This window comes from Cottoperca gobio, chromosome 17 (assembly GCF_900634415.1).
Source record: "Cottoperca gobio chromosome 17, fCotGob3.1, whole genome shotgun sequence".
Taxonomy (NCBI): domain Eukaryota; kingdom Metazoa; phylum Chordata; class Actinopteri; order Perciformes; family Bovichtidae; genus Cottoperca; species Cottoperca gobio.
This window is the reverse complement of record NC_041371.1, coordinates 11,664,686-11,689,895: the sequence shown is the minus strand read 5'-3', so window position 1 is coordinate 11,689,895 and position 25,210 is coordinate 11,664,686. Positions and strand designations below refer to the sequence as shown.

Below are 25,210 nucleotides of genomic sequence, written 5' to 3'. Positions count from 1 at the left end.
TACTATACTAACTCAGCTGGTCATTGTTCTGAAGTGACTGCATGTGATTGTCTTGTGTTTAATAATCCATTGATGGAATGTAACTACCGCAACTTCATTTACTCAAATACAGTACTAAAGTCAGATTAGTTAGGTACTTGTACTTTATGTTTGCATTACGTTTTTATTGTACGTAATACTTCTACTCCATAACAATTCATAGCAAAATATTTTTACTACACTGCATTTTACTGACCGATACACTGCGCTCTAGTTACTTTTCAGATTAAGATTGAAATAAAATCTGGCTGTAAGTACTGTATTTGAGTTAATGAAGTTGCAGTAGTTACATTCCATCAATGGATTATTAAACACAAGACAATCGCATGCAGCCACTTCAGAACAATGACCAGCTGAGTTAATACAGTATTATTATTATTATTATTATTATTATTATTATTAATAAGCAGAAGTAGTAAAAGTAGAAATTGTACTATTTAATATTTATATGTCATATGATAACACTTACATGCTAGTTCACCAACAGAGCTACAACTCCTTGTATTCCTTTACTGTTGATAAGTGTAATTCTCCCGTCTCTTTAAAGTCCAGGCTTAATTCCAACGTACAGTTTATCAGTGTTTAGGGGCGGCTGTGGTTCAGGGTTGGTAGTTCGATCCCTGCCCACAAATGAATGTGTCGCTGGGCAAGACGCTGAACCTAATGTTATGTTTTAGCATGACACACACATATATGTACCTTCCTTAAATTTAGTTGATAATAATAATTTTCGTAGGACTTTAAATACATGACTTTGTAATGGAGTATTTTTAAATTGTGCTATTGGTACTTTTACTTGAGTAAAGAATATAAATACTTCTTCCACCACTGGTTTAAAGTGACGTTGTATCTCTAGAAGGCAATGCATACTTTTATGGCATTTTATGTGTAAGGATATAAGATTTTCTTGTAAGGAACTTATTGACCCAGTCACACACAGTCACACACAGTCACACACAGTCACACACAGTCACACACAGTCACAGCGTTCTCGCACACTGCACCTGCTTTCAGTGGCAACCAGGTCAAGTACTCGTGGCTGTGCCTGCCTTAGGTTGTGACGGTGTATCCATAGAAGGCAATGCATACTTTTATGGCATTTTATGTGTAAGAATATAAGATTTTCTTACCAGAATCTAGGAGGGAGCGCTCTACCTGAACCAACTGTCCTGTCTTTCAACTGTCTTGTCTTTCACTACTCTGCTGTGAGTCCTCAAACATGGAAAGGTCAATCAGTCCTGGAGGAGACCTCTGGAGTTCCTGGTCTGCAGGTGACCAATGTCTCAGCTTTCCTCTCCTCTCTTCATTAGATCAATAACCCCATACAGTTTTATAAAAGATATTTAGGAGTCCTATTTAGTAAAATATCTGTGAAATTATCTTTAGTTCACATGTGATCTGTGAAAAAAGCTGCAGAAGGTCACAAGTGAAAGGACTGCGAATCTTTCCGTTTGTAAAGTTTCCTCTCATGCATACACACTTTACAAATGCAGTCCATTTTGTGCACATGCAATTTAGACAACAACTAAAGCAATGTTTACAAATTAAAATAGTGTTGCGCAAGATAAAACATGCATTTGCATCTCCTGATTACAGTACATCTTACTCTACTGATATTTGGAATGTAACTAATGAAAAAAGTCATTTGCTTGTCATAAAAAATGTGGGGGAAGTAAATGTACTCTTTCCTAAACACAATACAGTTCTACTAAACAGAAAAAGTCAAGTAAAACAATGTTTTTTGCTCTGCTGTAAAGTGTGTCTTACCCCTGTAGTGGCTTGTGTGGGAATGAAGCTGGAACTCAGAGTCCCTGTAGAATAGAACACGTGTTCCACACGGAACAGAACTTCAGTGTTCTAGTTCTACTGTGTATCAAAGTACAAATATTACTTTTAAATAATAACAATAATTTAATTGTTTAAATATTTAATTATTTTAGTATCTTAACAAAAAACAAACTAGATTAAATTAGAAACTCTTATCTTTTTCCAACATTTTAACTTTTAACCAAATCTTCATCAGCAGATGGAATTGGCTCAGTTGTCATAACGAACATGATACAAAACTTTTTGTTTTAAAGCATATAAACTATATAAAACAATATTTCAGCTGTGCTATTGTTTATTATCACACAACCAGTAGCGTGATTTTTTTAGTTCACTCCTCTCCTTTTCTCCGCTCTGTTTCTGACTGTAGGTGCGCATGCGCACGTGTTTGTGTGTGTCGGGAGCAAAGCCCCGCCCTAAACAGAGCGAAGTGAAGCTGCGCCGGTTAAAATAGAAGTGCCCCTTCAAAATTAAGAAACACTTAATAATTTATTGATTATAGGTCCGGGTCCGTATAGGTCGGCGTCTGGGTCCAAATTTGAACCGCGGTCCGCCTGTTAATGACCTGTGCTTTATGTACAATCGGACTTCTTTTTACAAACAATGGAGTCGCCCCCTGCTGGTTATTAGAAATAATCCAAGTTTAAGGCACTTCAGCATTGGCTTCACTTTTCAGAATCGGAGGTTGCCCCTGCTCTTACTACTATCCCTTGTACACCGCTTCAACAGGACTCCTCCTGTACCTAGTCACAGTTGATTAGCTATGATTGGACAATTGCTTCTAGGTGGAGGATTTTTATGAATATTCAATTTTTAGGATTATCTGTAAAAAACAAATTTGACCGTAGAGATCAGAGTTTCAGCAGTTTGGTTGAATTTTGCGTATTCTTGTCCACTGACTGACTGACATGCATTACACAGGAGTAAATGCAATACACAATATAAAGAATACATTAGAATACAATAAATATGCCAAACTACTACGACTAAAATATAAAGATTAGAGATTGTATGAACACAGTTTAGAGGTTAAATACTGCCCCTTATTTCTTTGGAGCAGGTGGCTCAGATCTACACATTGAACCTTTTAATGGAAGTATTTCATGTTTTACTATACAGTATATCCTATAATCAGGAGTTATCAATATTTGTACATTTCTTCTCCGAGTGATTACTCAATCTGGAATCGATTATATTGCACGACTACTCAATCTGGGAAAAATATGACATCTTAACTGTCTGTACAAACCTATGTTAAAAGAAACAACTATAATGTGTTATAAAGTACTTTAAGCGTTGCCGCTCACACTCTGAATGTGTTCCATTTAGTCTTGACAGCAAGTACTAAACAAATTGTCTGCCTTTGGTCCTTTGGTGCATCTATTTTAAAATTGAATTAAATTGGATAGAAAGCGTTAATTTAGTCCTATTTATCCCCTATTGCTGCTTTTTTGGTCTTGTGAGATAAATGTTCTGCCTTTTGACAAAGCAGAGAATATTGTTGATGGGCTTGGACCACAGTCATTTATTATTTGTTAAAAGACATTGAGTTTTTTCTTACAGGGACAATAAGGAAGTCTTAGAGAAAGTTTTTCCTGGTAGAAAAGTTGACACATGTAAGACATTTCTTCCTTTGAAGAATAGTTCACACAGCAGGCTGGTTGTCTCCAGTGAGGATGCAGACAGGATGCTTATGGCAGTGACTACTGTACCCCCGGGGTCGCTTCATGAGTTGTGAGTTTTTCGAACTGGCTGGGGATTGAGTCAAAAATCCCTCTGCTTCTGGCTCGGTAGTGCTCGCAAAAGATGAGCTAGGTAGGTTTCCAAACGTTTTAAGTATCAGACAGCAAAATCGCACACATAGGAAAGAAGAAACTACCACTATGTTGGGGATTTGAGGGATTAATAACTTTTGTTTTAAGTTTCAATGTTTTCTCTAGTCACTAGTTGCATGACGTTAAAATATGTGGGTGCAAAACTATCAAATTACTATAATTACAGAATGTAACTATTTTTAATTACTTGAGCTCTTTGTTCATCAGGCGTTTGTGTTGGATCTTGCTCGTTTTTACATGTTTCATTAATCAAAACAAATACCGTACTTGCGACCGGTGCATGAACAAGCAAGAGCCTTGACGGACTCTTGAGATGACGCAAGAGCTAAAAGCTAGTGAAGACAATCCTCTACCAAAAGATGCATTACACAATTATAATTGAGCAAAACGTTTAAAACAAAATACCTCCAAGCAACAGAAAAGTCTGCCACACAGCGTACCACATACTGTAGTATCCAAACGTATCACCACGTTGCACAAAGTAGCATCTAATTCAATGTTGTCGTTAATGCGGCTAAAGCAAATCTATCTGTAAAAACACCCTCGGGTGGTGCCACAACATCCTGATGGAGAACAGCTTCTCCTAACAGGGACCACAAGTGTTAAAGAGAAAGTGACCTTCCGTAATGATTGACATGAAATTATTACAAGGGAAGACTGCCTTCTCTAGGAGATACATGATACACATTAACATGCCGAGGACTCCACCCAACCTTAACAGCTCTTGGCCACCCAGCCCCTACCCATATATGGGTAGTATGGGTACATAATTTCCTGACTGTATATACTCGTCCCTTATGTTTACATTTACATTATATAATGTAAATGTAAACACATAAGGGACGAGTATATACATTCAGGAAATACATGTTTATTTAAAGTATGTATTACTTGTACAAACATGTTGATGTCTTGTCTTTCAATTGCATATACACATTTTATTCAGTGTGGGAGTCCCTAGCATCTGCAAGGGACTTGTTGTAGACAAAGGTTGCAGACTTTGCCTGCCTCAAGGCTAGCTGAAGTCTACATTATTTTTGGCGCAAAGCATTGACATCTTTCCCTCAGCTTTGGTCACTTGGTCTGTCTCCGACACAGTTCTTGTCACAAATTAAGTCATTGACAGTGTATGTTTTTGTGCCTCTTCGGCGTGGACGATTTTTCATGCTGGCGAACATCGCTTTTTCCGCCGTTTGTAAATCTAAAATCTGAATGGCACATTTTACAAAAAGCACGAGTTTGCCCGACTCTGCTTTTTATTAAATAAAGGAAGTTCTTCACTCATTTGTCTAGTTACTTGCATAAAGTTTTAACTTGTTTGGCAGGTACAACTGCGTCTCCATGTTCACTGTGACTCTCATCATATGTTCTCGTCTTCTTCTGTGTTAGTCTTCCTGTTTTCTTCTTCTGTGTTTACTGGCGGATAACGTTTTACAGCTAAAGTTAAACATAATACTGCCACCTACTTTACACTTTTTTAAATTAGGCCTATTTTTATTATTGAAAGATTAAAAATACGGGATGATTACGGGAAAACATTTAAACGGGAGGACAGCGGGACAGAAGGAAAAATACGGGATAATCCCGGGAAAAACGGGAGGGTTGACAGGTTGAGCCTCCACCTCCACTGGCTATCACATTAAAATGTTGCTTACGTTTTAAAGCAGCAGCATCAATAATGTAATTACAATTATAGGATGTATAATAATATAAACTCTCTAAAAGGGACAATTCTGCCCAACAAGTGTATTTACTTGAAGTATATGTTGATGCTAATACTTTTGTACTTTTAGTTAAGTAAGATTTTGAATGCAGGACTTTTACTTGTAAAAGATTATTCCTACATTGCGGTAATAGAACATTTACTTTTTCCTCATAAAGCAAAAATGTTTTCATGACAGAGTCGATTACTTTTATGTTATCCTATGATACTGTTTGGAAGATAGATCCAGACACGCTGTAATTTAACCCTTTGTAAGTGTATACTGTAATGATCAGTTCAACACATTGCTCGCCTCAGTAGATTTAATGTATATTAAACTGAATGCCGCATTGCAAACATGTATTTACTGTGATCTCCGTTTCCATTGCAAATGATAGCCTACCTTTGGGTAATGTTGTCAATTATTCTGATACCCCTCCTCAAAGGGTAAATAATATGAATCATGATAATAATGCATTGCATTTGTGTAGCGTTTTTCATAACACAAGGCGATTAAGGTATCTACCAGGCAGCAGATAGCACTGATTTAGCCGACTCCCCGCCGGATCTTCAAACTTCCTGTTGCTGCCGTCACACAGGTGAGACCCAGCCGGCCGTGACTCCCGGTGCTGGGATATACGCCTCTGTATCCGAGCCGCCGGAGCGGCTACATGCTCCCCTACCGGGAAGCAGTATTGTTTTGGCGCAAGAGTGGAAATAAAAACACGATTTGTTCGCTCATCTCTGCCGCCCGGACCCAAGCCAATATACAAACGATCAACATGGACCGTACAGCCCCCAGTCACAGTAAACACACAGATATGTAAGCTCCACGTGAAGATTATAAAATATCAGTGTTATTGAGACCGACTCTCAGAGTTTCAGCACTTTGGTCGAATTTGACTGACAGACTTACACACAATCATACACAGTAAATATATCAACACTGTGCTGTAGAATACAAATACCAATATAAAGAATACACTATAATACTCGAATACAATAAACTACAACAACTAAAATACAAACAGGTTAACATACTCAAGTTGTTTTTTAATAACTGATGGTTTTGATGATTGATGAATTTAGATCGTATGGACCTCGTAGTAGAGGTGAAATACTGCCCCCTATGTATTTGGAGCCGGTAGCTCGGAATTACACATTGAACTTTTAAACCAAATTAATTATCTTCTTTAAGATGTGACCTTGGTCTTACCCTACGCTTGCTCTGACTGCTGTACCTCTTTTTGTTTTTTTCTTCTGGGTCAAAATCAGAGTCACTATCAGGATGCTTTAGGCTTCCCCTTCTGCTCATTGTGTGCTTTTTCGCCTTCTTGCTGCTCTCCTCTTCTTCCTCCTCTTCCTCCTCTGCTGAATCAAAGGATGTGTCGCTGTCACTCGGCTCGTCCTCACTTTCTTCGTCACTACACTGTGTTCTCTTTAAATTCGGAGCTCTTCCAGTCTTGGTGTTTGAACACTGGCCTTCCACTAAGTTGCCTGATTCGTAGCTCTTGGGCCTTCCTATGGGTCTACCTGTGCTTCTCCCTTTCTTTTTATTTCTATATATTTTCTCCTTCTGCACCTCCTCTTCTATGTCCTGTTCTTCTTCTACATTGTCAAGCCTGGAATCATCTGCACCTCTCTTCTTTCCATCACCCTCAGCATCACCAGCCCTTTTGCTGATCTTTTTTTTCTTCTGTTGGCGTCCAGAGCTTGATGAGTGGTAACGCTGATAATGACTCTTCAAGCTCACGTTGTGATTGAAGCTTTTGTCGCAGTGCCGACACTTAAAAGGCCTCTCCCCTGTGTGCAGGCGCATGTGGGACTTCAGGTGGCTCGCCTGGCTGAATCCACGTTGGCACACTGAACACTTAAACGGCTTCACTCCTGTGTGCACAGCTAAGTGTCTCTGGAGAGAAAGTGGCCAGAGGAATTCAATCCCACAAATGGGACATTTTAACTGCCGGGGGCCTCTGTGATCCTCCAGGTGGATTCTGCGTTGCTTATTTGTGGCAAATGTCTCCGAACAGTCGGGACATTTGTAGGGTTTCCCTTCAGTTAGGTGGATCTGCTCGTGAGTGATTTTTCCCACCTTTGTTTTGAATGTAACGCAGCAGTATTTGCACTGATACTCATAGTTTCCATCGTGGATTCGGCTGTGAGTATTTAGAGCAGTCTCACTAACACATCTCTTACCACAAATATTGCAAGGATAGGGTTTGATTTTATGCTCACATGTGTGATGCTTCTGTTTATTGAAAAACATCCCACACTCTGTGCAGAGCTGACTGTGTGGAGGGTAATCATCTTCTTCCTCTTCCTCTTCGGTTTCCTCCTCAGGTTTCTTTTCAAGCACTCTGGCATGATAAAAACCCTTCACCGGCCTCCAATCCTCGCCTGAATCCATGTCCCCCTGCTCACTGGAGTCAGCCGAGGGATCACTCTCCTCATCAACAACAGCAACGATCTCAGGGACTCCAGTGATATGGGTGTCATCTGTTGGCACAGCCTGTGAAACAATGACAAGAATGTGTATATGAGTAAAATGAAACATATTTTGAACCTGTACAGCAGACTATTTTAAATGTAGCTATAAAACAAGAAACAGATGACACATTATGAGTTATAATTCTAAATAAACCGTCTATAAAAATCATTTTTTATTTCTTATGCTCCCATCAGTGTGTCTGGATACGTTGTAGTATGTATATATATATATATATATATATATATATATATATATATATATATATATATATATATATATATATATATTGTGACTGTTCAAGTCCTACCTGTTGGGTCTCTGTTGTTACTTCTACAACTTCTGTCAGATGTTGATCTTCAGCTGTGGAGACTCTGGCATTGACTTGGCTTTTCCATTGGTTCCTGTAGTCACACTGAAGGCAATGTTGGTTCAAGATGATGAGCACCCCATGGATAGCCTTCTCTATCTGAAGTATACAGCCACATAACGGGCATTTGCTGCTAAACAACTGGAGGAGTGCAGTTCTAAAAATCAATGTAAATGAAATATTAAAACACCAACCTGATGTAAAAAGTAGCCAAAGTAAGCAGAACAGTTAAGAAAACTTACTTATCTGTGTCTAAATCAAAATTCTTATTTTCTGGTCGCTGCATCGGGTCATAAACAGATATAAAAGCATCTGAAGTTGAACATGAGTCGCCTCTTGTCAGTGGACTTCCTTGGGCAGCTGCAAATTAAGTGTAAAGTGTGAGAAAATCATTCGCTTTACCTCATTTTTATTAACAATTTTTCTTTATAATTAAAAAAAATAATTTACCCATTGAAGTCGGTCCTGACTCTTCAGAAAAGTAAGTTGGACCATCACAAAGTTGATCAGGCGGACAAGCAGAATCTGTGGTTTCCTCAGGCTCCTACACAAAGTAACAAAAGCAAAACACAATACATTAGACACTGAGTCTTGTCCATATTACGGAACCATATGTTTTGATTTGACATTAAAAAATGTATAGGAGCTTTGTGTGCACTGAATATACAATGTGTTTAATTACCACCTCGATGGCTACATTAGCAGGTATATGTGGACGGTGTGATATCACAGTATCACAATGTGGATATCACAAGATGTGGATTACCACTATTAGCTAGTTTGCTTATGAAAAAATGTGGATCTGCACCTCTTTCATATTGAGTACGTAAAAGGAGAGGACGTTTCTGTTGCTAAGAGTTTACTGTGTTGATATTATGCTTGTTCAAGATGTGCAGGACATCCTACTGTACTTTTACTACCTACTGTATCGCTCTGACTAATGATTCTCAAATTTGTGTCTCCGAGGGAATAAACCAATTATTTGCAATATAAACATAGAAAATGCTTACAGCATAAATGCCTAACTTGTACATCTCTCTTATTTGTGTTTTTTCGGTTACAGAGAGAAAAGATTCTTCCTTGACAATAAAATCAGTACTTTTGTAATCCTGCTTTGTTAGTGTGTCTTAACTTCATTTGATAAACAAGTAAATGCCTACTTGTCTATCTGGGGGAAAATATGAAAAAGTATTGTACATTTACTGTACTTAGGAAATCATACTCTTCACTGAACTGTTTTTCTATTGTTATTATTAATCACTTATTTTCATTTATGTATTTATTTAGCAAACAAATATGTCTATTGTTGAAAGCAACTTTTGAGTATTTGACTCAAGTGATAGTGAAATCCATGCACTTAGTTTAGGGTTTATGTATGCAAACAAAGATGTACGTATGTCAAATGTAGGATGCAGCATTAGGTGATAATGTTTAATTGAGATAGAGCTTAGTGATACTCAACTTTTGGCATGTAAGTTGGATGTAAATAAGAGTGCATAGAACGCATCAAATAGACTTCCCCAGATATAGGGCACTGTGCACATAATGTCAGGGCTGTAGAGAGGGACAGATATGCCAGTTTTGTATGATGGGATTAAACTTTGTGTAATGATGACCTTACGGGATATGTAAAGTGCAGTAGAATCAGACGGTGAGTAAGACAATTATTCCATGATGGAAATGATTCCAGCTATGTTAAAAGTTGTATAAACTCTTTCAAATGTAACCAAAGCATTTACAACTAAAATACAAATGATGGTATTTTAAAATATCTGACTCATTTACCGTATAGGTCTAGAGTCAATTGTGTCAATTTAATTTAATTAACATGTTAAGTTAACAAGTCAGCTAATTTTCATTTATGAATTTCAAAGAAAGCTGAGTTATGGACCTTTTGATGTTTAGTCATTAATGTTCGTTTGTTTATTAATTAACTGGGCCCTGGCATCCTGTCATTTTGTATAAGTGACCCCTGGGTAAAGCAAGGTGAGTATCTTCGGCCTCTGGTTACAGCTGTCAAAGCAGACTCACCACACATGTTGGGCTCTCCAGATGTTCCTGTGACCGGAGACACAGTGATGGGACAGCACTGGGCTTTAACGTTAGCTCGCTCGGTGTCAGGTTGTCAAAACAATCATCTCTAAAGTGTTCGCTACACATTGTAATATCCGTCCAGGACGATTCTTTAAATCGCTGTTTATTGACTGTAGCGAGAAACTGAACCCACTCCAGTCTCCTCTCCGGATCCTCCGGTAACTTGAACCGTTGCGCACTGCGACGCCATGAGTCACATCCGACGACCGAACACATCCTGGAGTTAAGTTCTGTCCTTACAGCTCTTACCGTGGACGGGAAGCGTTTTTAATGCTCGTAAAGAGTGTAACACGAACGGGATGAACTATCTTCCAACCTCTACAACTGCACTAAGCTAATTTGACTAGCCGTTATTGCTACGATAGCAGACAGTGGCGAGGTGGGCGGGGTTTTACCGACAGACACGCACGGTTTGTTGTCAAGCGTACACAGTGTAGCATCGATGTCTTTCAGTCACGATGTTCACTAACAGGGGTCTCTAAAAACCTAGCTGACCCAAAGTGACGGTTTCCTAGTTATAGAAGGCTTTTGTGTTTTGGGAAGTGAAATCGGCCAGATGAATTTGTTCTAGGTATGTGCATCTGTGTCTGTGTGTCTTTAAAGTGACTGACTGGAAATATGCGAAACAAATTCATGAAGAATGAGAAGCCTTGGTCAAACTTGAATACTTCACTTGCACTTACACATACATAGAACGTGTGTGTGTATGTATGTATGTATGTATGTATGTATGTATGTATGTGTGTGTGTGTGTGTGTGTGTACAGTATATGTGTGTGTTAGTGAGTGTGTGTGTGTGTATGTATGTGTGTAGCTATATATATATATATATATATGTGTGTATGTATGTATGTATGTATGTATGTATGTATGTATGTATGTATGTATGTATGTATGTATGTATGTGTGTTTGTGTATGTATGTGTGTGTACAGTATATGTGTGTGTGTTAGTGAGTGTGTATGTATGTATGTATGTATGTATGTATGTGTGTTTGAGTATGTATGTGTGTTTGAGTATGTATGTGTTTGTGTATGTATGTGTGTGTATATATATGCCTGTGTAGGTATGTGTGTGTATGTGTGTCTGTGTATGTATATATGTATTTGTGTGTACTCAGTTAAGATAACACATTTAAAATTATGTTCCTAAAATAGTACTGTGCTTTTGTAAACTGTTTTATGTTATAACTAATAAAGTTTTGTATCAGAGTACTGTTGAGATCAAGTTTCACAATATGTGTGTGTGTGTGTGTGTGTGTGTGTGTGTGTGTGTGTGTGTGTGTGTGTGTGTGTGTGTGTGTGTGTGTGTGTGTGTGTGTGTGTGTGTGTGTATAATTAAGTATGAATGTATGTGTGTGGTTGAGGATGTATGCAGGCCCATCTGAAGGCATCGTACTAAAAGTTTCAAAACCAGCTGATAAGGTCTAGTAAGTGTCCAGCAGGTGGCGCTGCATCACAAGTTATGTACTATGATCTTGACTGTTGCAAGCCAGGAGTTAATGTCGTGGTCTATGGTAGTGATATAGTGATATACGTAGGTCTACTGTATATTGAACATCACTTATTGTTCGGAAGTAAAACATTTGGGTAACTGGCTTTTTTGTTTAATATTGCCAGACTATGGGATTTAGAACTATAGGCAAATATAAAAGGCTTTACTCTATAAACTTTATTTAATCAGAATAGCTGTAAAATAATACACGATTTTGAATAAAAATAATAAATAAAAATATAAAAACATGATATGAAGTAACATTTTGATAAATAATAAAAATGAGTAATGAAAATAGACATTACTCCGTTAAGATAACACCTTTAAAATCATGTTCTTAAAAGAGTACTGTGCTTTGTAAACTGTTTTATGTTATAACTAATAAAGTTTTGTATCAGAGTACTGTTGAGATCAAGTTTCACAATCTAGACACTGCATTGGCTTCACTGTTTCTTTTAGTCACCTGGCTATCACATAACTACTCCTACTCTGTTAAAATTCACCAAACACACACTAAACCCCCCTGAGTTCCCCAGTCATACATTCCGTGTGTGTGTGTGTGTGTGTGTGTGTGTGTGTGTGTGTGTGTGTGTGTGTGTGTGTAAAGCAGTTAACAGATCTAAAACCCCAAGTCAAAGAACACATGTTTTCCAGGATGTGGAGCACATACTGTAGCTACAGTGCATGCCTCATGTGTTGTGTAAATCTGTAAATGTAAAAAATCCTTAAGAGTCACAGAATTCAGTCTTTTAACTATATAATGTCTGTTGTGGTCAGGAGTCCTAAACATGCCCATTTTTTGATACATTGTGCATATTGTATATGTCCATTAATGTAAGTTTCTTAAATGTTTTTGATGCAGGTGATTTCAACGGATAGAATGACAAAATATATAAGGAGAGTGTGAAGATTAGAAAAAACATATGGCCTAATTTTAAACGCCTCAGTGAAATTACTTTTAAATGTAACATTAACTTTTAAATCATTGTGTAGAGCTGCTGGAACCTTTAGCACACCTGCTTTCTTTTAAACATCGATATCCGTAGATATCCTGGCTTTACATCTTATAAAACTGGTGAGAGAAGTATTCAGATCATTTACTTAAGTTAAAGTACTAATACACCACTGTGAAAATACTGCTTTCAAAACCTTGAGTAAAAGCATGTAAGTTTTATCAGCAAAATGTACTAAAACTATAAAAAGTACTCATTGTGCAGTCAAATGTTCCATGTCAAAATTGAACTATTATATGTAATGTTTTAGGATTCTTATTACCACTGCATTAATGTGCACGTTGCATTTTATTGCTGTAGATGTTGACGATTGTGCTCATTTTAATCCCTTTATATACTGTTGGGTAGTTTAATCTACAGCAATATTCTATAAGAATATGAACAAAAATACTCTAAATAAGTACAAGTACCTTGAATTTGTACTTACGTTCAGTACTTGAGTAAATGTACTTAGTTACATTCCACCACTGATAATACATATTGGCTAAAATGTGTGCTCAGAGTCATGTCTGTATGGGTTTAAACATTTGGCCCCTGAACAAACAGGTTTGCCACTTAAAACTGAAGCGCTTGCAGCAGGTTCGTGTAGCAGGTGGTGACAAGTCACTCTCCCGTGTCCCTCTAGATATGAGAGCACCAATGTCCGAAAACATGCAAGGGCTTTACGACAAGAGAAAGAAATGATAGGGCTTTGTGGATTGACTTAATTTCCCGTAGGGTGTTGGGAGGATGTCTGCTTTCTGTGTATCTGACAAGTTGTTCCATGTGTCCAAAAATCAGAGCTCCATATTTCTGCCCTGAGGAGGCCAGTCGATCAATATTTCATCACACGGACTCAACATTAGAGCAGCAATAATTAGCCGACTAATCGATTAATAGGTCAACAGAAAAATAATTGGTACGATCTTGATAATCGATTAAAGTCATTTTTCCTAAAAAGGCTAAAAATGCCATTTTCAGCCTCTCAATTATGACGATTTTTTCCTTTTTTCTGTTTTGTATCATATCAAAGTGAATACCAGGCGCCCATAACTCATTTGGTAAAGCAGCTGCCTCATGTACTAAGGCTGAGTCCTCACCGCAGCAGTGCGGGGTCCGACCTGCAGCCCTTTGCTGCAGGTCGTCCCCCACTCTCTCTCCCCCTTGTCTGTGTTTGCCTGCCCTATAGGCTATAGTAAAGGGAACATTGCCAAAAATAGACTAGACTAAGTGATTAATCGATTAATTTAGAAAAAAAATCAGCAGATTAATCGATAACAAAAATAATTGTTTGTTGCAGCTCTATTCAACATTCAATTGTATCCTTGTGTTTGTTTGTATGTATATTCTTGTGCTATGTAGTGTTTGGCCTCATTCAGATATTAATTCATAGATATTAATTACCATAGTAATGTGAGTGGGGAACAATCTGCATTTCAAAAACCTCTCTCTTTACTCTCTTACTTTGATATCATCATTCACCATCAGCATATTTGCTGAATGTGCTGGAACTTCAAAGGTTGATGCTTAGAAGGAATGTGCTGTTAAACTGTAAACATTAGGATGGGGGCAATAAACCCGTCAGTTCACACAAACACCCAGTGTGAGAAGATCATTTCCACGGTTTACACAGCAACAAACCCATCCCTTTCATGAGGATCGCGGTCAATTTGAAATTCCCATATGACTTGAGCCATAGAAAGGAGGGAAGACTTTTGCAAAAAGTGAAGAAAATGTAATTTTCTACGATCTTTGAGCTCAACAGGAATTTGACCCCTGACTCCCATTTATGTTCTCTCCTCCTTCATCATATCAATTCTGGGAAAGAGAGAGAGCTGCAGTCGAAACATGTCAGCTGCCTTTCACATTCACAGAGGAATGTTGGCGAGTCTTCACAATGTTGTCAGTCAGTACGCCAGATAAGAGCTCTAAGTTCATAAATAAGATTGATGGCATTTCACATACCACCAGTTCCTGCTCTGTGTTTTCCCATACAAGCATCCGCACTATCTCACCAACTCATATCCTCTCTGCCCAAGTCCAGGCATGCTTAGGTGTTAACATTTTGCCCATTGAATTATCCAACCGCACTACAGCGGGATACATTCAAACATCTTTGCTTGTGCAGGTGTGAAAAAGATTGGAAATGTTTTTCAAAGCTGGCACAGAAAATTCACATTAATGGATAACTTCAAAAGGTTGTGTATTGGCCTCAGGATGCCACTCAATTACTTTAAATCAGGAGCCTTTAGAACGGATTAGTGATGTAATATGTATATATATATATATATATATATATATATATATATATATATATATATATATATATATATATTTATATATATATATATGATATGTTTCATTATTTGAATACTGGATTAAAAGCTCCTTTACTAATTTCAACCCAACACAGTCACATTTCAGCATTTAAGCACTTTTCTATTGTATTCTTGAGATGTTTTGATGCTCAGCTTCAATCCCACTGAGCTTTTGTGGATGTGTACACGACTACTCTAGCCCATGTTTTATTATGTCTGAACCGAAGTAACACTAAGAAATTGTGATGTAGTATAAGAGAGACATTCCACTGTTTTATTTTCTCACTCCACGGGGAGTTCAGAGCACCAAATCAGCACCTCTGGAGCTGGTGAGATTCAGTGTCGTGCTCAAGGACACTTCAGCATAAAGAATGTTTTGCACAACTGGTGGATTGTAAAAACAGCAAAACAGTGATGAAAATAAGGTCCAGGACTTTATTGTTCGATGGCTGACAAAGTCTGATATGTTGTATTGGTACCACTTTCCAATGAGGAGCCCTTTATGAAGGGTTTATAGGTTGTGATGATTACATTTCTTATCAGTTACAAACATTAATAAGAGCACATTTTGGTCAGCCGCCATTTGAAAAAGGTATAAATGTTGGTAATTAATTAATCAATGCGCATGGATTTCTAATTTTGTAATAAGTCATCGATTCTGTGCAGATGTAAGTGTAAATAAGTTGTTGATCATATTTCTAGCCTTTTTCTAGTTTTCACTACCTGGCAACCCAAAGTGTTTTCTTATTAATGGCTTATAACTGATCTATATAGCAATGGTTAATTAGTTTAACCCAAATACACTAGTTGTATCCAGGGTGCCTGTTAGAACGTGGTACTGTTGTATTTTATGAAAATATAAAATATTTCAATAAACTGAAACAACCAAGATGGCCGAAAACATTTTCTGAATAGAGCAAGTGAGTACAAGAAGTTTAGAGTGATGTGTTTTCATTTTAATAAACCAATCCCAGCTCCTGCAGGTTAAATGAGTCTCACTACTGCTTATTGCTCCACTCATTTATTACATTTAAATGTGTAAAATCTTTTCTACCACAGCCTTCTTTTGTATTTTGCACACAGTAGGATGACAGGTGAAACATGTGACTGGACACTGATGACACCATAACGTTCATTGTTATTCTCATTGTCCTGCTGCATTGTGAGGTCTCATTGTCAACCGGCTCAAACTGGTACAAGTCGATATCAGTGGCTCTGGTGTGTGTGTGTGTGTGTGTGTGTGTGTGTGTGTGTGTGTGTGTGTGTGTGTGTGTGTGTGTGAGAGAGAGAAAGACCCATCCTGAAACAGACACCACTTAACAGAGCTCTCCCTCCTCTCATCTTCATATCCAATGGCACGTCCTGAAATAGTTCATAAACACCTCTGGGCGTGAGTTCAAATGGAGGCAATAAAAGCATTTATGAATGCAGCACATGTTAGCTAAGGTGGATGGAGGCGCAGAGGAATTTCAAAAGGCATTAGCGACTAATCTGGGAGAAACCTGTCTTTGTCACTTATTGGGTTACGTGTCCCTATGAGAATGTGATCTATGTCAAGCATGCTCTTCATGGCAAGAAGAGAACAAGAGAGCAGGCCACCCGAGAAAGTTGAACCCAAAAGAATGCAGCTCTGGTATTCATTAATGAAGAGCTCTCTTCTCTGTGGTGGAACGAGAGGACAGGAATGAGGAGATAGGGTGACAATGTGAGAGAGAGAAGGGAGTGAAACAGTAAGACAACATTTACCAGAATAACTGAGGGTTTTTTAAAACAATTTTGAGCATATTTGTGATAATTCTTTAGGTCAACAAATAGAAAATATCAAAAATGTTACCCCCAATAGCAAAATCCTATGTAAATGAAACATTGAGCCATTTAATGTATATTAGAATATTTTATTGCTTTATGAAATGTTGCATGAATTCAACTGTAAAAACCTTCATATTGTTTGAAGTTCACAGAAATGTCTGTTTGAAGTCAACACTTGGTTGGTTGTGTACAGCTTGACATGACCGTGATTGTCGACACATAACTTACAACAAACATACATAAAACTTTTTGGCATCCTGCTCAAAGCACTATCATTTCTAAAATAACAATACAAACATCTGTATAAAATATAATAATAATAATAATAATAATAATAATAATAATAATAATAATAATAAAAATAATAATAATAATTAACCTGTTTGTTAGTTCAAAGCTCACAGTAAACAAAAAACCAACACGGTGTAGTTTTCAACTTTTATCCCACAATGGTGACCGAACCAGCAGAATCACCGCATCAGGAAACACACTCACATACTGTAATCACACATGCAAACATACTTTGAGGAGGAAAAGTCATCGGAAAAACAGACGATGAAATCAACACCATGATGCAACACCCTTTCAAAATTACAAACGACACCATGTCTGTTTCAGTTTGTCTTTTATATATTATGCATCTCACTGTTCACACACCTGTGAGCCTCTGCAGAACCAGCTACTCGGGCTTCAGCGATATGGACAGTGAGAACATTTAAAATCAGCAGTGTTTTATGTGTTATAAGCTTAAATTATTGAACAAAGGGAAGCCTTCCAAACAGATAAGATCTATGTGATGGGAATGAGGTTACTCAGATTGACTTTTGTTTTGCAGAGGAGGGGAATGGAGGTCACATAGATAACCTTTTATTGAATATTTATCTAGAAGAGCATGAGGCTTAAGTTAATATTTGGGGAATGTGGAAACCAGATAAGATAAATATGTAGCTTCTTAATTCACTGGGTTGGGAGAGGAGATAAAAGGGGGTAATAAAGGGGGAAAAGCAGCAATTATATATAATATATATATATATATATATATATATATATATATATATATATATATATATATATATATATATATATATTATATATAATATATATATTATATATTTTGGCATACACTCTCTGAGAACATGTTGCCCTATTACAATCCACAATACTGTCCAAGTACCTCAGAAGATTAATCTTTTCTCTCCCCGCAGGGCAGGCTGCCTGCAGCTGTCCAGCTTAGAGAGAGGGAGAGAGTCAGAGCACAGCTCTGTCTCTAAAAATGTGAAAACGGTCCTTTTTTTTCGTGCGTTGGCCTCTTTCCACGACATTCTTGCATCCAATATTTAATCCACTCTTTATTCAAAGACTTGCACTCTTCACAGATTCTCAGAATTGTTTTTTTCCTCATTCAAAATCCACCTCTCGGTTCTTTAAATGAAGATTTCCACTGCCTCTGACTCCAGCTCATCCAGGCCTCTGAAGGGGTTTAATAGAAACTTCTTAGGCGCTGCCTTGTCTGGGAAAGAAAGAGAGAATGAATAATTATATAAATGCTTTAAGGCTAAAATTGTGGAAAAATGTCCCAGATACAGCTCAGCTATCAATGACTAAAGGTTAACAGAGATTTTCCACACTCAAACAGACCACTCTGGTAAATATGCTCAGTCAACAGATCCACATTATTTCCTAACCGTGCACATTCCTCAAAGCCCACATTATGAACCATGACCTGGACAGATGGTATCTGATTGGCTGGTTAAGCAGCAGCGTGGTTAATCAATCTGAACGTCCATGAAGCCGAGGTCCAAAACTCCTTTCATGAAGAGTGTATTTAAATGCTGTGTGTGTGAGTGTGTTGTGTAGCGGAGTCTGAGCTTGTGAAGGCTTGTTTATTCATGTGTGCAAATCATTTATCACTCAACTTTTATACTGGAAGCATCATTGGCCTCGTAAACAAACTCACTCATGCATATTTGATAGATCACTCACCACTGTTGAGCTTAGTTGTGCTGGCAGCCTCTTTGGCCTTCGTCCTCTCCACCTGCCGTTCTAGCGTTCCAGGTTCAGACTGAGCGGAGAACTGACGGTTTGGCAAAGTCTGATCATCTGAGAGACTCTTACCTAAAAGACAAAAGTATCTGTCAGCTGTGCATTAAACTCTCATTGATTGCAGAGATTGTTATTCATGAAAAATCTTTTTAGTAGCATGCACTAGATGAGAAGTGTATTTGAATGGAATATACACTGTGTTTGTAATGTAAGAGATACAGTAGGCTGCTTAGCCTTAACCAAATTAATTATTAAAAAAGGCAACATTATGCTCCTCACCTCGACTCCTTGTGTTGCTATTGGCGGTGTTGATGGAGGGGGTGGAGGAGGCTGGTCGGAGAGGTGCCCCCGCTGTATTCAGGAGGTTTGTGTGGGGACTCTGTTCGTCCCTCCGCCCTTGGTCCTGATGCAGCCGCTGGTTGAGGATCTTGATCACAGCGTCTTTTTCCAAGATCTGAGCGTAAAGAGCGCGGATCCTGTTCTCCATCTCCTGATTCCTGTAGTCGGCAACTGGCAGGTCCTCATTGAAGCTGTTGTTCGAGGAGTGGCAAGGCGAGTGGTTAATGATGGTGGTGTCTCTGTAAAAGAAAAGACAATGTCCAGGGCTTAACTTAAATTCAAATGAGCTGGAAAAACTTGTGTAGATAGGATGTCCTGGTAATTTCCAAGCAAAATTCAATGATCTTTACCTCTGGGCAGCGGCAGTGGCAGCCACCTCCATCGCAAATTGCCTCATGGTGCTCTCTTCCAGGTATTTCTGCTCCCAGCGCACCATGTCGGCCTCGAGGGCCAGGATTCGCTCCTCACGCTCATGCAGGCGCTCTTGGAGGGAGCTCATGGTCACTCCTGGTGGCTGGGACTGCCTCTGAGGTGGAGGAAGAGAGGGTTTGAACCATATGGCAAGGAATACTAAAACTACTACAACAGAAATCAGGATTTTTAAAGTTTTCCTAGGACTGGATATTTACCTGTTGTGCCCTCAGACTTCTCAGCTCCTGCTCTAGTCGCGTCCTCAGCTTCATCTCCAGGGTCTCCCTCTTCTCACAGGTGGACTGTAGCTGAGCCAGCGCACTCTGAAGTCTCTCCACCTTCTCTACATAAGCCCTCTTCCTCCTCAACTCATCCTCAAGCTGGCGACCTCGACCACGAGCGGTGTCCAGGGCCTCCTCCAGTCGCTTCGCCCTGAGGTTCTGCTCCTCCGCTGTGGATCGCAAACGCTCCAGCTCCCGCTCCACACGCTCCCGCTCAAAGTTCTGCTCCTCATCTGAAGCAAAGGAGAAGCGAAGGTCGTCTGTTTAATTGCATGTTTGATGAATGGGGACACGATCATTAAATAGTAGTGTGGACACAAGGGCTATGAGAGGAAATGTGAAATTATTCCCATTCTGCCCGGGGTTCTTTCTCAAACACATATGAGCATCAATCCATAATTTCTCCCCCCCGAGTCCAACCACAGTAATAAGTACCAGAGTTGCTACATGGTGGCCGGTGTTCTTCATTTAGCGAAGCACTTCTGGAATGCTGAGAGGAAGAAGGCGGAGGAAGGGGGAGAAAGCCGCCCTATCCCTTTGACCCACATAGCACAGAGCATTCCTCATAAAGGCCATACAAACACCACCACTCTGCTTGAGTCCAGTTCCTTAAACAGACAACATAAATCACACTAACAACAGGTGGGGGAACCTCATTTCCACCACATCCACTGCTGCTCTGTGATTTAGAGTCCGCTCGTTTCCCTTTGCAAAGAGGTGCGTGGATTGAATTCCCTATTATTAAGCCTTCTCACCAAATAAGCCGAAGTTATGCAAGTGAAATTCCTGCATGCAGGATGCCCTTCGCTACAAAAAGGGCCCCATGCTATGCTACAATCCGATCTAATCAAGCATGTTGATTACAAAGGAGGATGTAACAGAGAGCCGGGGAGGAGTCTAGCCAAACACAATGACATACTTACTTTGTTCAAGGAGTTTCGCCATGATGTGCTGGTTGTGGTCTGCAGCTTCTACTTCTTTTGCAACATGCGTTCTGGCATTCTCCAAGTTTTCTGTATTGCAAAAAAGTTTTAGAATTAGACTACATTTTTAACTGGGTCTTATATTATGGTAGATGTGCTATTTTGTATGTTTGTCATCAATACCTCTAAGGTCTCTGTTGAAGTCCTGCAGCCTCCTGATCTCAGCCACTAGTCGCTTCCTCAGTGTCTGCTCCAGGTTTTCCCTCTTACAGCTGCCCTGCATCAGTGTCTCATAGGCTTCGGAAATACGCTGGATCTCCTGCTCCAACTGAAAAAGGGAAGGAAAGGGAGAAAAGAAGAGGAGATGGGGGAGGATTGGAGGAAAGGAACACAGAAAAGGAGATGGTTGAGAAGAGAATTCTTTTGGTTAACCTACTTCACATGCCAGGGAGGAGCTGGAATGTTGAATCATGTTGTTACAGTACATAGATAAACATATAGATTCAATATGGGTACATATAGTACTGTGTGTATACAGTACACAGTGTGTGTGTGTGTGTGTGTGTGTGTGTGTGTGTGTGTGTGTGTGTGTGTGTGTGTGTGTGTGTGTGTGTGTGTGTGTGTGTGTGTGTGTGTGTATGTGGTATAATTCTGAGAAGGAATTCAAGCCCGCACCACTCCCTGTGAGACTGATTTATATCTACATTCCTGAGGGCTGATAGCTCTAGTTCCAGGTGTGTGAGCGTACACGTACACAACACACCGCAAAGCACAAGTGAACATGCACACACACACACACACACACACACAGAGAGGTCTGGGAAGACTGCCAGCAGAGGGAAGGTGTGCATGCCTGTGCCTGGGTTGTGGAAACGGCAAAGAAAACCCACCATTATAGCAGTCACACAGGCATGTTTACTCAGGGCTGCGGCCTGACGGAGAAAACTTTCCAACCCCAGCAATTATCATTCTTTAAGACTGAGACAAGGCAATTGCCATGTGACATAACTCCAGCGGAGTAAGAAGTGGATTTTACAAAGATCGGCTGTGGTGTCAAATGTCTCTGAAGCTGTTGTTCCACCATGTTGAACAAGAAAATGTACTAATTTTAGGCCTCTTTGTTAGAGAGTCAATATGGAAAGTTTAACAAAAAATTAGGGCAGGAAAAAAGAAGAGAGAAAAGTGGAAGAGGTGCTGTTTTGTGAAAAAACAAAAGAGACCTTTCACTTTTTACACAGCAGCCCACCACCTGCCGTGGACCCCCACCCCACCCCCATCAGCTGTGTGCGCGGGTCACAACCCGATCGACTGCTGTCTGACAAGCCCTAGATTACTCTGAAAATCTATGGCCTCTTTGGAACTAAAGCACGCACACACACACACTCTCTCTCTGGCCTCCACAAGGTCAGCTCCACAATGAAGGGAGTGTGTAAACACAGTAGCAGGCTGTGACCTCTGTTTGTGCCTCGGTGGTATGTAAGGTAGCAGCTGCTGATCTCATCTGTCCCGTCCAGATGAGGGAGTGTGCCGGGAGTTGGACGTCGGGGAGACAACTGTTTACTGGGGTTGTGTTTCATAGACAGGTGGTTGAGATGGAGGATGATGTCTGGCTGGTCAGCGACTAAATAACTTTGGAGCAGGTCCCTCTGAAATTGAGTCATGTTGTGACAACCCCGAGTTTAATGTGTAAAGTGAAACTCCCCTAAATCAAACGTAAAGCTAGCTTGAGTTTGGGTATTATTGTCTCTTTAACAAGATCTGCGAGTGATGTCAGCTGCAATAACTAATGAAAATATGATTTTATCTAATGGATTTCCTCTCCTTACCTTCTGAATGCGGCCAGTCTTCTCCCTGTGTACTTCCAGCTCTTGCCTCAGCCTCTCATTCTCCATCAGCAGCAGCTCCACCTCGTTGGGCTCCTCCAAGCCAGCAGGTGGCAGGCTGGCGAATGTGCTGTAGCATGGGACTTCAGCTGGCTGACCAGACTGAACATACCTATGAGAGAGATATTGCTGAGTAAATAAACAAACTCGTATCTTGATTGTGCATCTTAATCAAAACGTTTAGGTCGGCCAGCTAAAGATAAAACTGTATTTTTGATCAAGGCATGTGAAATATCACTCTATTCCCGTCTATCAGCGAGCAGACAAGTTGACTCCAGTGGCTGTAAAGAATGTCAAAGCCTATATGAGGAACATACTTTCGTAAAAAGCATCCCAGGCAACACAAGCATGTGAAACTATCCTGTTCCACTATGCCAGGCATTACAAACACCTAAAGGGTTGGACTTGTTCTCCTCTTAAATATTTCAAGAAGCAAATCGGTACGTAGGCTACAGTGTGACTCACATTGATAAGTATGTGTTTACGCATGTGAAACACAATGAGGAGGTGAAAAAAACATGCACACACACACAATCATCTGGGTTGTTTTTGTACCTGTGCTGCTGTGCTTGCACCGGCTCCTGGACCTGATGAGGGATAAATCCGTGGCCCTGTATGGGGGCTGAGTACTCTGGAGGTGGGCTGCGTTTGTCCAGGCTCTGTCTCGGACTCTGGAGGACTTGCGGTGCGTAGTAAGGAAGCTCAGGATAGCTGTGAGAGGTGCTCTTGATGGCCTCTGCTTTAGCAGCTGCATCATTCCTCTCCAGAGATATCTGCATGCAATGCTCACTGAGTGAGCGCACATGGCTGCACTTCAGCTCCATCAGGTCTGCCTCTTCGTGGAAGGCCCCCTCATGCAGGAGCCCCTCATGGAGCTGCCTGATGGGGCCTGTAGGGGCCCAGTGAGAGGCCAGATACTGAGAGTGCACCTTGGCCTGCTCGTAGGTTGGCAACTCCTCACCATGTAGCTGGTAGAGCTGGTAGCCACTTTCTGAGTGATGGTAGTCACCCTGGTGCTCCTGGCCCTGGGGCTCCTGCCTTGCAGAGAGCTGAGGGAACGGAGGCTCCTCCTGTGTGAGACTCTCCAAAGACGAGCGTGGGCTCCTGCCCATGTCGCCTCCACTGCTGGGTCCACTGTTGCTTCCACTGCCTCCACGCAGGGCCTGCTGCTGGATGGCTAATAAGGTGCGGGTGTCTGTGGGGTTTCCATAGCGCAGCTGCTCCTGGATGAGCCGGTGCAGGACCGTGCCAGACGGCTCTTCAGTGGACGACATAATGCTTTGTGTACGTTGTTATCTTCTCTAAAGACCTGTTGAGCTCGTTTGTATTTTGAGAATATTTAAATAAATCAGCTGGAACCTGAAACAGAGCAAAATGAGAGAATACAGTACAATCAGTCAAACATATATAACAAGGGACAACTGATAAATACATAGCACTCAAAGTCACACACAGAAGAAAGGCTGTGTTTGAAGCCGGTAGGCCTTGGCAATAACAACAACACTTGCAACACTGACTTTATTATGATGGAAAATCATATTTCCAATGTTTTAGCTCGAGTATAGTATGAAAACATCGTAGCCTTGAGTCTACTTTACCAACAGCGACAACACAGAAATGTGGAGACATTGTCCACAGCAGGCAAAAAAAAAAAGCATGTGCCAAAAATTCCAATCTCACGGGGGAGCAAAAGCGCACAAAACCGCATTTTAAAATAGCTTCATCTTTGTTCTTTTTCCACAACTGTCGTCTTTAAATCACCGTAAATCGCTTTTAAATACCTCACAACACACTACAATCTCAAAAGATCAAACCAGAAGTTAATACGAAGCTACTTTATTCATGTTTGTGATCGTTTTTTTCTGTTGCTGTAAAGGGAGAGACAAAAGTCGCTCTTCTTACCAGCTCACGCTCTCATCATAACGAAACGGTGTTCTCGATGTCGAAGTAAAAAATTCAGAGTAATTCCACTATTTCCATGAGTTTTTTCGAGTCAAATGTGTCTCATGTTCCTCCCCCCGGACGGGCTGCCGCGGTCCTCTCTCGCTGTGAAATGATTGTGGAGAGAGCAGGCGGCGATAATAAGTAACCGAGGAGGGACTGAGGTCGGTATGCCAGGAATGTAAAACGCGAGGTCCCTCTGGGATCAAAAGCGTAAAACCACACGGGAGGGGGAGGCTGCAATGCGCTTTAGAATTACCAATGAGGAGTTAAAAAGAAGTTTAGGACAGAGCATTTGAGCTTTGAGAATAAATGAAATAATGCTCAATGAAACGTAACATATCTGTCTTGTTTTCTGGCACACAATCTCCTTCCTTGCACTATTTGTGTTGCTCTGATGAACACACTCAGTGGTGGAAGAAGTAT

The 25,210-nt window shown here is 40.1% G+C and overlaps 2 protein-coding genes across 2 annotated transcripts; both read right to left on the bottom strand.

Moving 5' to 3' along the window:
* Positions 1–5,754: 5,754 nt before the first annotated feature.
* On the bottom strand, positions 5,755–10,703 carry LOC115021978 (zinc finger protein 484-like). Its single transcript, XM_029452738.1, has 5 exons — positions 10,290–10,703; positions 8,709–8,802; positions 8,501–8,618; positions 8,199–8,415; positions 5,755–7,912 (listed from the first exon to the last, which is right to left on the bottom strand). The coding sequence occupies exons 1-5, from the start codon at positions 10,566–10,568 to the stop codon at positions 6,584–6,586; spliced, it is 2,037 nt and encodes a 678-aa protein (XP_029308598.1). The 5' UTR covers positions 10,569–10,703; the 3' UTR covers positions 5,755–6,583.
* A 7,360-nt stretch (positions 10,704–18,063) lies between these two features.
* LOC115021976 (angiomotin-like 2a) lies at positions 18,064–24,932 on the bottom strand. Its single transcript, XM_029452736.1, has 10 exons — positions 24,746–24,932; positions 23,399–24,202; positions 22,787–22,955; positions 21,144–21,288; positions 20,961–21,050; positions 19,975–20,270; positions 19,696–19,871; positions 19,286–19,584; positions 18,947–19,078; positions 18,064–18,473 (listed from the first exon to the last, which is right to left on the bottom strand). The coding sequence occupies exons 2-10, from the start codon at positions 24,115–24,117 to the stop codon at positions 18,388–18,390; spliced, it is 2,112 nt and encodes a 703-aa protein (XP_029308596.1). The 5' UTR covers positions 24,118–24,202; positions 24,746–24,932; the 3' UTR covers positions 18,064–18,387.
* Positions 24,933–25,210: the final 278 nt, after the last annotated feature.